The 12,026-nt window shown below is 42.9% G+C and overlaps 1 protein-coding gene across 1 annotated transcript in view; it reads right to left on the bottom strand.

The window, feature by feature from the left end:
* The window catches only part of ankle2 (ankyrin repeat and LEM domain containing 2), a 51,037-nt gene that overhangs the window by 12,641 nt on the left and 26,370 nt on the right, over positions 1-12,026 (bottom strand). The window contains exons 8-11 of the mRNA XM_086011953.1: positions 10,548-10,729; positions 8,240-8,337; positions 6,359-6,549; positions 2,414-3,368 (exon numbers count right to left, since the gene is read on the bottom strand). Of these exons, the coding sequence (XP_085868079.1) occupies positions 2,414-3,368; positions 6,359-6,549; positions 8,240-8,337; positions 10,548-10,729 (1,426 nt within the window). The remainder of the gene's footprint in view (positions 1-2,413; positions 3,369-6,358; positions 6,550-8,239; positions 8,338-10,547; positions 10,730-12,026) is intronic.

Genomic DNA, 12,026 nt, shown 5'->3' with positions numbered 1-12,026 from the left:
GTTGAGGCCCCAGCACTGATCCCTGTGGTACCCCACTAGTTAGTTTGCCAACCTGAAAATGACCCATTTATCCCGACTCTCTGTTTTCTGTTAGTTAGCCAATCCTCTATCCATGCCAATATATTACCCCCAACCCAGTGAGCTCTTATCTTGTGCAGTAACCTTTATGTGGCACCTTATTGAATGCCTTCTGGAAATCCAAATACATGACATCTACTGGTTCCCCTTTATCCACCCTGCTCGTTACATCCTCAAAGAACTCCAGCAAATTTGTCAAACTCTTTCATAAAACCATGCTGACTCTGCTTGACTATATTATGATTTTTTAAATGTCCTGCTACCACTTCCTTTATGAAGGACTCCAGCATTTTCCCAATGACGGATGTTTGGCTAACTGGTCTATAGTTTCCTGCTTTCCGTCTCCCTCCCTTCTTAAATAGGGACGTTACATTTGCGGTTTTCTAGATCGCTGGGACCTCTCCAGAATCCAGGGATTTTGGTAGATTACAACCAATGCATCCACCATCTCTGCAGCCACCTCTTTTAAGACCCTAGAATGCAGGCCATCGGGTCCAGGGGACTTGTCCACCTTTAGTCCCATTAGTTTGCCTGGTACTTTTTCTCTAGTGATAGTGATTGTTTTAAGTTCCCCCTCCCCCCAATAGCCCCTTGATTATCCATTATTGGGATGCTTTTAGTGTCTTCTACCGTGAAGACCGATACAAAATATCTGTTCAAAGTCTCCGCCATTTCCCTGTTTCCCATTGTTAATTCCCCAGACTCATCCTCTAGGGGACCAACGTGGTCTCTTCCCTTTAGCTACTCTCTTCCTTTTTATATACCTGTAGAAGCTCTTACTGTCTGTTTTTATATTTCTTGCTAGCTTACTCTCATAAGCTATCTTCGCTCTCTATCATTTTTTTTAGCCGTCCTTTGCTGGTTTAAAAAAATTTCCCAATCCTCTTGCCTTCCACTATTGTTCGCAACATTGTATGCCTTTGTTTTTAATTTGATACCATCCTTTACTTGCTTAGTTAGCCACGGATGGTTCATCCTTCTCTTACGAGTCTTTCTTTCTCACTGGAATATATCTTTGCTGAGAGTTATGAAATATCCTCTTAAATGTTTGCCACTGCTTTTCTACAGTCTTACCCTGTAATATATTTTCCCAGTCCGCTTTAACCAAGTCTGCCTTCATACCTTTGTAATTACCTTTATTTAAGTTCAGGACATTAGTTTGAGACCGAGCTTTCTCACCCTCAAACTGAATTTGAAATTCTACCATGCTATGATCACTCTTCCCAAGAGGATCCTTCACTTTGAGATCATTAATGAATCCAGCCTCGTTACACATTACCAGATCTAAAATAGTCTGCTCCCTGGTTGGTTCCACAATGTATTGTTCCAAGTAACCATCCCACATACACTCTAAAAACTCTTCCTCAAGTCTATCTTTGCCAATTTGCTTTGTCCAATCAATATGAAGATTAAAATCTCCCATGATTATAGTTGTACCTTTTTTACAAGCCTCTACTAACAAGTCCCCTGGGGAATTCTGTCCATTGATCTGCACATATTTTGTTCAGTTTTGGCTTCATTTCTTGTGCTCACAGCACTCCATGTCCAATGATATTTTACAGTGAAAGATAATAAATTGTGAAATCTTAACTGCACGTCTGCAGACGCATTTTGCAGTTGATCACTGGGATATTTCAATGGGTCAGCGTATTTCACTTTGAATATTAAGCTGTTGATCTGAGTCAGGGCAGCTAGGGTGCAAACACTAAATATAGCCGCAGTGTTCCTGGGCTGGGGGAAAGAAGAGAATAAGCCTGCTCCCATTCACCAACACATAACCTCTGTTAGAAAGTGTGTGCATGTATACATACACTCACTCACACACGCATCAGGCGAGGACAATGCCAGGCTTGGCTGAATAACCGAAGGTTGTAATGGTTCAAGCTCATGTAGAATGAATGGGTACTTGAGAGAAGAGCTGAAGGACTGTCGATGCCTTTGGAACCTTCCAATATAGGTTGTTGCCTTCAGGCGAGGAGTGGAGAAAATCCTTACACTTAATGCAACCAGCATTACTCCAATAGATGGATTATTATTTTTTAGTGTAAACTTGTACAATTGTGCAAAGTCCTCAGACATATGAAGGTGAATTCTAGTAAGCTCAAGTAAATGACAGCAAGAAATACTTTACTAAAATGATGCAATGCTTGTGCTAATGATAGAAGGAAGTGCCCTGCATTTTTCAGTAGTAAAATAATAAACAAAAGTAGGTTGGATTAGTTGGTGGGTTGGAAGCTAGATGGGTTAGGATATTTAGTTGTGTTCACCCTGCAGGAAATGCAAAGCACCTCCCACCCTGCCAGCAGAACACATCAATATATTATCAATTCCTTACCCAACCAGAAATATCCCCTTGGTAGTTCCTTTTCTCAAAGACCCCAGGATGTGCTTGGGAAGCAGTTGCTGTGCATCTTCTGGGGATCTGCAGGTGATGTTCTCCAATTGCATATTGGGCCTCGAGCTCGGTTTGCTTTGAGATGCACTGGATTCCTGTGTTGAAAAATGTACAGAAACCTCCATCTCCAAAGCAGGAGAACTCCCAGTCCTACAGGCCAAGTGTGCATAGTTCTTCTGATATTCAAGCTGTAAAGTTGCTACCTTTGACGTGCATAATGACAATGAATCTGAGATGTCATCACTATCTTCTACCACAGGCTGCTTCTGGCTGGGTCCTGCAGCGACTGATGGAGTCTCTTGCCTCGTTTCTATTTCAGCCAGCCCACCAGTCTCGATTAGATTAGCTTTATTATTTTCAGTATCCTGGTTATACGCAGAGCTTTTTTCATGAGCTACCAATCCAGACACATTACCGTCCTTTAACTCTGCCGTTACTTCACTCTCACGCTCCTCTGGAGATTCTATAAATCTGTCAGAAAACAAATTTCTCTCTTCGGTGTCATACAACGAAAGCTTTTCAAATTCAGCCATGAGGTTAGAAACGGGAGAAAGGATACCTTCTGACCCAGACTTGGCAAATGAACGAGGACATCGCCCTCCAGGCTTTTCATTATCAAGGGGAGAACAAACTCCATTTAAATTAGGCAAGATCTCTTTGTCGGGCTTACTTGGATTGTCCGTAGAATCAATAATGTCTGCTGTGCGCTGCACTGGAAGTATATGGCACCCGTTTTCTTCAATGGCACCAGGGCTATTTCCAGGTATAACCATTGACTTGCTGATGTTCAATGCAGCATTTTGTCTATTTTTTAATTCTTCTAAACTAATGTCATCATCATCATCATCCAGAAAAGCACCAACAGAGATTGAATTGCAGTATTTACTGGTTTTACCTGTTTAATGGAGGAAAAAAAAAAGAACAAGTTTTGATTGCATTATCCCAACACAAAGTCTTTAATAATCAGAGTAATGATTTGAGTTTAGTTGAAAATGATTAATCCTCACTAGTACTCCTTTTTAAAAATCAGAGTGGTGAGAAAGTGGAACTCATTACCACAGAGTGTGGTTGAAGCGAATAGTACAGATGAATTTAAGGGGAAGCTAGATAAGTACATGAGGGAGAAAGGAATAGAAGGATATGTTTACAGGGGAAGATGAAGTAAAGTGGGAGGAGACTCGTGTGGAGCATAAACACTGGCATAGACCAGTTGGGCCGGTTTCTGTGCAGCAAATTCTATGTAGTTATGAATGACTACGGTTAACATCTTTCTCCTCTGTTGAATGTGTCCGTTTAAACCTCATCATGGAAACTGTCCCAAATAAAGTTACAGAAGTAAATGAAGGTACTCCTATCATTCCTGAGCTAACCACAGGAGGTGCGAGGGAGCGGCTGAATTGCCCTGCACTTTAACTTGCCCTTCTCGTCCTATGTGGAAGTGCTTGGCCTCTACTGGGTGCCTCCTCCTGACTTGAGGCTTGCAATCTTGCAGTCAGAAAAAGTGTCTCGAGATAGTAAACCTTATTCGTGACTGGGATCGAGATTAGAATCTCATGTACTACCCTACATCCACGTCAGTGCTCCAAACCCACTGCAATAACCAGCTGCCATTGTTACATATTTACTGTGTGAAACTTTGTTCTTTGACATTGTTAGCAGTCCACCTCCTTTCCTCCTCTGGTTTTCAACAACACGTTTCGAGTAAGCACGAGATGTCGTTGTAGAGTATATGGAACAGACTTTATTGATACACAGGAAAGGTGACCAGCCTTTAACTGTAAACAGAGAGTGGCCTTTTCCGGTTTCTGTATCTTTCGAGTCCTCTGAGATACTGTTGAAAACCATGAGTTTTTATACACCATATTTTGACAACATCAAAGGAAAATGACTGTAATGATGCATCTATTCCCAAATCCTTTGAAAACAGACTCTTCATGTAAACAGTTTGCAGCTGTTTACTTCAGAACTACTTCCCTTAAACAAGACTTCCTGACGGTAACAGTTGCTATTTTATTACCTACACTTATTTCCTTACACAAGCACTTGACAAGCCATGCTTTCCCCTCACCACACTTCAAAGTCATCCTGTTTATATTGGAAAGCCTGTTGCTTTAAGACACAAAGTTCAACCGTTAACCCTCAACTCCCCAAGATGTCCAACAGAAATACAGTCAAGTCTACTTCCACACAACCAAGCTTCTGTTAGAAGCTTCAGCTATTTCTAATGTTGAAAATGAAAAGTGGTCTGGATTTGCAAGCAGCAGTTTCTGCATTACATTGCTATCCTGAGCATGGGCAGCAGCGGCCTGATGAGAACTGGAGCAGGAAACCAACTTCCTGTTCTTTCACAAAAAGGGTTAAGTGATGATAGTTTTTTCTCCAGTAGTGTACATACTGTATACTATTCACAGAATCACAGAAACCCCACAGTGCAGATAGAGGCCATTTCGGCCCATCGAGCCTGCACCGACGCATATCCCACCCGATCCCCGTAACCCCTACACCAACACATATCCCACCCTCTCCCCGTAACCCCACGTATTTAATCCCCCTAACACTAAGGGTCAATTTATCATAGCCAATCAACCTAACCCGCACATCTTTGGACTGTGGGAGGAAACCGGAGCACCCGGAGGAAACCCACGCAAACACGGGGAGAATGTGCAAACTCCACACAGACAGTCGCCCAAATACATTCAACCTTTATTTAGAAGTTAATGAATGTGCGTCGAGGGGATGTGGGATTATTAAAGATGTGTTTTACAGTAGGCTCTTTATTAAGGTGCGTTATACAGAGGGCCTTATGGAGGTAATCTGTATCCTGTGTTTCGGAGTGAAGCATCTGTATAAATCCAGTCACAACTGTTCTACCAGTAAGGTAAAAGCCTCATTATTTGAGCCAACAAACCAAAAAAGACAAACTCCAAACTTGCATTGGCCAAACAGATTCACATACAAATATACACAAAGTTTGACTAAAATTATGGGATACGCAAATCCTAATTAAATGTTTGCGTAAGTTTTTCACTGGAACAAAAAGTTCAGGGGGGTGAAACTAATAGAGGTTTGAAAGTTATGCAAGTGTAGATAGAGAGACAGGTTGTTTCCACCTGGCTTGTGAAATAATAAGAGGGCAGATTATCACTGGAAGACATTTCTTCCATAGAGAGCTATTAGAATATTGCGTGCTATAGTACAAGTGGCTAATGAGGTAGAGATTATATAATTTAAAATGCAATTAGAAAAGGAAGAATATAAAAGGGCACGGGGCAGTGTGGTCCGCGAAAAACAGCTGGCCTAGCCTTGAGTGTGGTGATGGTGACGCAGTTTTAGCCACATACACCGATTTTAGTCGAAAACACCGTACACAGAGACGGGTAAAAGTTCTTCATGTGTATATTCACTTAACAGTGCGAAACCTTGCAGTCTTTCTCTTACACCAAAGTTTGGAATTCTGGCATGAATTTACCAGACAGAACACATCTTAGTGCAGCTTCTAGGCTTTTGTCCAGCGGTTGCGAACGGTACTTTAACTTCATCAAAGTGATTGCTGACTCTCACAATGACATGCACTAGATCCGCTCCTGCACTCCGTCCGCAATGTGGTTGGATGCTGTTTGCCCTGTGCCTGGAGCGGTTATTCACATGGCATTCAAGCTGATCACCATGACAGCTCCCCTCTCCACACGATGTTGTTGCTGAATGCAATTAGCCACGTCTGGATTCCCAATTAGCCCCATGTGGCTAGTGGTTAATGTATTGGGGCAACACTATTAAAGTACGTATAGCTCAAGTGGAAGAGCTGGTATCGGCACAGGGACAATGGGCCGAATGGCCTTTTTCCATGCTGTAATTGCTATGATTCTAGGTTACTTTTACACTTACCACTTGGTGGAGGACTTTTGAATCTATTGCAGATATAGATGTCTCCTTCCAGTTCAGTTCTTTTACTCAATTCTTTTTTGCTCAGGTATTCTTCTATTTTTCTGATTCCTTCAGGTGCCGCAAGATCAATAAAACAGCCAAGAAATTCCCAGTATTCAGCCCATGGATGCCCCATTTCATGAGCTAAATCCCTGAAATGAAAGTTATTATTTCATTACAAATGTCTGTATTGAAAACACGACATTGAAAGATTAAAAAGCCTTCTATAGCTGAAGTGAATGTAAGTTTTACTGCTAAAGAATACTTGAAAGAACTGAAATAAGTTACAGGTGTGGAATACATAAAGACACAAATTATACAGGTCATGTATAATGTGTGTAAATCAAGTAATTCTGCACTCCCATAGGGGAGCTACACTTGGCAAATTCGCCCTACAATTAATAAGCTGCTAAATCCCATGAACTATTCCATTTTGATCACGACTATAATTTTATATCTACTGCTGTGATCTTTGGACTAGCTAACAGACTGGACTTTTCCCTATCACAGTTTCCTTCCCCTTTTCTCCTCTGAAGGCACCGACTCTTGCTTAGGTTGGGTTAAATGGGTGTCGGCAGTAGCCATTCTTCATGCGGCTGAGACAGGAGGTATCAGCAGGCTATTCAACTGTCGAGGGAATCATGTTACAGTCTGATGGCGTTCCGGGTGATGCCCACAAATGTGTACTTTACAGCAAGGAGTTAAGCAGGAGAGGGAATCCTGGCTGTAATTTTACCTCCCCAGCCCACGAAGCACTGCAGCACTCCAGTGGCTACTGCAGCTGAGGCCAACTAACTCGGCATAAACTGGCGATTAACCCTAGGACCTTCTGTGCTGCAAAGCTTGGGTACTATACTGGGTTGGCGGCTTTACTCCCTGAACGATCGGGGGGAATGGCCAGTGCTACCTATTTTACATTTAAATAAGAACATAAGAATTAGGAGCAGGAGTAGGCCATTCGGCCCCTCGAGCCCATTCAATAAGATCATGGCTGATCTTCTATCTCAACTCCACTTTACCACCCGATCCCCATGTTCCTTGATTCCCCATGAGCCAAAAAATCTATCTATCTCAGCCTGGAATATACTCAACGATTCAGCATCCACAGCCCTCTGGGGTAGGGAATTCCAAACATTCACAACCCTCTGAGTGAAGAAATTCCTCCTCATCTCAGTCCTTAATGGCTGACCCCTTACCCTGAGACTGTGACCCCTGGTTCTAGACTCTCCAGCCAGGGGAAACAACCTCTCAGCATCTACCCTGTCAATCCCCCTCAGCATCTTACACGTTTCATTGAGAGCACCTCTCATTCTTCTAAACTCCAGAGAGTATAGGCCCGATCTATTCTAACCACGTGTTAATTGATTTTTTTAGAAACAGCATTTTTAGAAATGCCGCTTGAAAACCTCTGGTGAAAAGTGACTGTGTGATGGGTGTATGGGGTGGGGGTGGAGGGAGGGAGGGAGGTCTATGGTGTACACGGCTGGACCGTATCTGGATGGGGTGGGTTTGATTAACCAGATGGTCTAGTCATATCCTCCTTTTCATATGTAATGGGAATGGAAAGTGTGAAGATTGACATTTATAAAAATCAATTAACATGACAATGTCTAAATTCAATAATTAACTCAATAACGTGCACATCTTGAGAAGGTTAAAGTAAGCAACAAAATGGAGAAAGCGCAACCCTTTCTTCTAAATGGATGAGTACCAACAGGAAATCAAAGGAGGAAGTAAAATACTTTCACTATCTCACTCAGACAGCGGTTTTATGTTTCCCTTTGCAGCTGGATTTATGCGGTGACCTTTTTTTTTAAAACTATGATTCTGTGTTGCCCTTACCTTCCAACTCTCTCATAGCCTCGCTCAGCATCCGCCTTTTTAAATTGACTTGTTCTCTCTCGGGACGGAGTTTTCCACACTCTCCGAAATTCATCTGCCTAAAAAAAAAAGAAAAATTGACTGTAGTGCAAACAAATTGTATCCGTTCTAATTAAAAAAATGTTTTTCAACAGCATAATATCTAGATGGACCTGTTATACAATGTTCCCTCTAATTTTTTTTTCGCGCACGGTCCCTTTAAATTTTCTGTACAGTATCTCTTCCAGTGGCAGGAGCTGGTGAGTAGCCTGTGCGGGACCTCGTGATTGGTGCGTGGCTCGTGGCTGCGCACCTTAGAGGGAACTTTGCTGTTACATACAGTAGGTTTGAAAGCCTCGCTTGTATGAAAGAAAGAAGGAAAGAAGGAAGGACGGAAAGAAAGAAGAAAAGAAGGAAGGACGGCAAGAAGGAAGGAAAGACTTGCATTTATATAGCGCCTTTCACGACCATTGGACTTCCCAAAGCGCTTTACAGCCAATGAAGTACTTTTGAAGTGTAGTCACTGTTGTAATGTAGGAAACGCAGCAGCCAATTTGCGCACAGCAAGCTCCCAAAACAGCAATGTGATAATGACCAGATAATCTGTTTTAGTGATGTTGATTAGGGATAAATATTGGTCAAGACGTCAGGGATAACTCCCCTGCTCTTCTTCGAAATAGTGCCATGGGATCTTTTACATCCACCCGAGAGGGCAGACGGGGCCTCGGTTTAATGCCTCATCCAAAAGACGGCACCTCCGACAGTGCAGCACTCCCTCAGTACTGCACTGGGAGTGTCAGTCTGGATTTTTGTGTTCAAGTCTCTGAAGTGGGACCTTTAACTCACAACCTTCTGACTCAGAGGCGAGAGTGCTACCCACTGAGCCACAGCCGACGTTGGTCTCTTCTTCGAAAATGCCCCCTCCCAAACTGCCAACTATTGGTTGAATTTCTTCAGGGAGCTTAAAGAGGGAGGGAAATATCCTACTACAGGGCAAAGATTTGCCCCACTGAACCCAGCTGGTTGTAAGTGGTCCCAGAGCTGAACATAAGTGGTCCCAGAGCTGAACATTTCCCGCTGGCCATGTACACATCTCCTGATAATCTTTTGAATTCTTGTTCACTTGAGAGAGATGTAGTAACTTTGGTGTTAGCTAGTGAAAAATAAAGCCTTTCCAATATTTCTAAGTATATAATCAGCTCCATTTGATGGCTAATTTTTTTAAAATTAATTTAAATATAAATATTATTTGGAAAATTCTGTGAAAACTTTGTTTAAGCAAACTGTTAAATCTCTCATTTCTTCCAGTGCCGACAAAAGGTCATCGACCTGAAACATTAACTCGGTTTCTCTCCCCACAGATGCTTCCAGCATTTTCTGTTTTTATTCCCCATGAGCACTGCCCTTTCCTGCCAATCCTTCAACTGCTCTTCCAGCCATAATATATTACCCTGGTTAGTGGGGATGCAGGAAGGCAGTGAATGAACCAGCAATCAGTACAGGAAAAATAATTGCCACAAAGGTCACTGAGCATCACATAAGGAAGGTTTATTTTGTATGGAGATCTCGCAGGAGATGCAATAATGATATATTTCAAAAAGCTTTGGATCGACGTAGATTTCTAAAAGCCCAAGAGTTTGTGTGTGTTTGTAAGACACAATGCTAAGGATAATGCACAACGTATATGTACCAAATAGTTGCATCATACGAACATATTTTATTCAATTACGATGCATTTGAACATAGAATCATAGAAATTTACGGCACAGAAGGAGGCCATTCAGCCCATTTGTGTCTGCGCCGGCCGACAAAGAGCGATCCAGCCTAATCCCACTTTCCAGCTCTTGGTCCGTAGCCCTGTAGTTTACGGCACTTCAAGTGCATATCCAAGTACTTTTTACATGCAATGAGGGTTTCTACCTCACTGCCTGAAAGGGTGGTAGAGTTCCAGACCCCCACTACCCTCTGGGTGAAAAAAGTTCGCAACTCCCCTCTAATCCTTCTACCAATTACTTTAAATCTATGCCCCCTGGTTATTGACCTCTCTGCTAGGGGGACTAGGTCCTTCCTATCCACTCTATCTCGGCCCCTCATCATTTTATACACCTCAATTAAGTCTCCCCTCAGCCTCCTCTGTTCCAAAGAAAACAACCCCAGCCCCAGCCTGTCCAATCTTTCCTCATAACTAAAATTCTCCAGCCCTGGCAACGTCCTCGTAAATCTCCTCTGTACCCTCTCTAGTGCAATCACATCTTTGAGAAATTTAATTTAAAAAAAGTGAAACTGTTACCTTGGATGGAGTCATGGGTCCTGCAAATGCTCTGACTGCCATAACTGGATCCTTGGGATTCACAGAATGCCTGGGTAAAGATGTACAGTGCAGCTTATCGGACTGATCAGGTGACCAGGGAGAACCAATGACAGGTGGGGATGAGTTGTCAGTATCTCTTAGCAATGGCACATAATATCGATCTGAAACAGAATATCGGCATTTTGAATTTTGGCATCAGCGACTATTTGTATTTGCTGTAACTGAAAATCCTAAAAAGCACTTAAAAATAACAGAGGCTGAAGGCAGCCAGCAGGTTAGGAAAGCAGCTGAAATTGGGAAATAGAATAGATTCAGATACATTATCACACAGAATTATCACAGAAACCCCACAGTGCAGATAGAGGCCATTTCGGCCCATCGAGCCTGCACCGACACATATCCCACCCTATCCCCGTAACCCCACGTATTTAATCCCCTAACACTAAGGGTCAATTTATCATAGCCAAATCAACCTAACCTGCACATCTTTGGACTGTGGGAGGAAACCGGAGCACCTGGAGGAAACCCACGCAGACACAGGGAGAATGTGCAAACTCCACACAGACAGTCGCCCGAGGCCAGATTTGAACCCGGGTCCCTGGTGCTGTGAGGCAACAGTGCTAACCATTATGCCACCGTGCCCCCCTAAACTGTGGTCTTTATGTTAAATCTCCCAGATCATCACAAGCTTTGGACAGCAATTAAATCACATTAACAGGTCATCTCGTTTTCAAAGGAAGCAATTCCACAAATTGGCACATAGTTCGAGCTGGGCAAGAGATTATATAATTTGTATGATCTGTTCTTGAAAAACTGAGACTAGAGCAAAATAGATCTGTTCAAGGTGGGATCTGCAGAATTAGCACCACCTTCTGGAGAGACATCAGTACAACTGGATAATAGGCACCATTTGTTGAAAGTTCCCATGCCTGCTGGTCCTAAACATGACAGATGAACACAGCTCTCATCGATATCCGCAAGGTACATTCTACACGCGTGACTATATCCCAATTAGAATGAGCACTTGGCAATCACCTGAAAGTGAGGAAATACTAAGTAGTCTGGGGACGTTTCCTAAAAGGTAATGTGGCGCAAGGATAAATTCTCCCCCCACCCCTCTAAAAACACTACCTGGAAGCAGAGGTGACCGGGAAATAAGCCAATAACAGTGGCCGGCTGAAGACTGACAAAGAAAGTGATCACAGCCTATAGGCCATAGGCCACTAGTTAGCCAGGACGATATGGAGGTAAAAACATTGGAACAAAATCAGGTAGGTTCTATGGAGGGCAGGTGGAGCCACTCCTCCACCCAGGCAGTGAGGTTGACAATGATCCCCTTCATTCCTCTCTCCCCCTTGGCTAACTCCATAGACCAAAACCAAATGAACTGCTAGAATCCTTCAACACACACACGCACAGCACAGGCACAGCAATGCCAACTAACCTAATGTGCTCTCC

Source organism: Somniosus microcephalus, chromosome 19 (genome assembly GCF_052327205.1).
Source record: "Somniosus microcephalus isolate GS21.2 chromosome 19, FLI_Smic_1.0, whole genome shotgun sequence".
NCBI lineage: Eukaryota > Metazoa > Chordata > Chondrichthyes > Squaliformes > Somniosidae > Somniosus > Somniosus microcephalus.
This window is presented reverse-complemented; position numbering and strand designations above follow the sequence as displayed.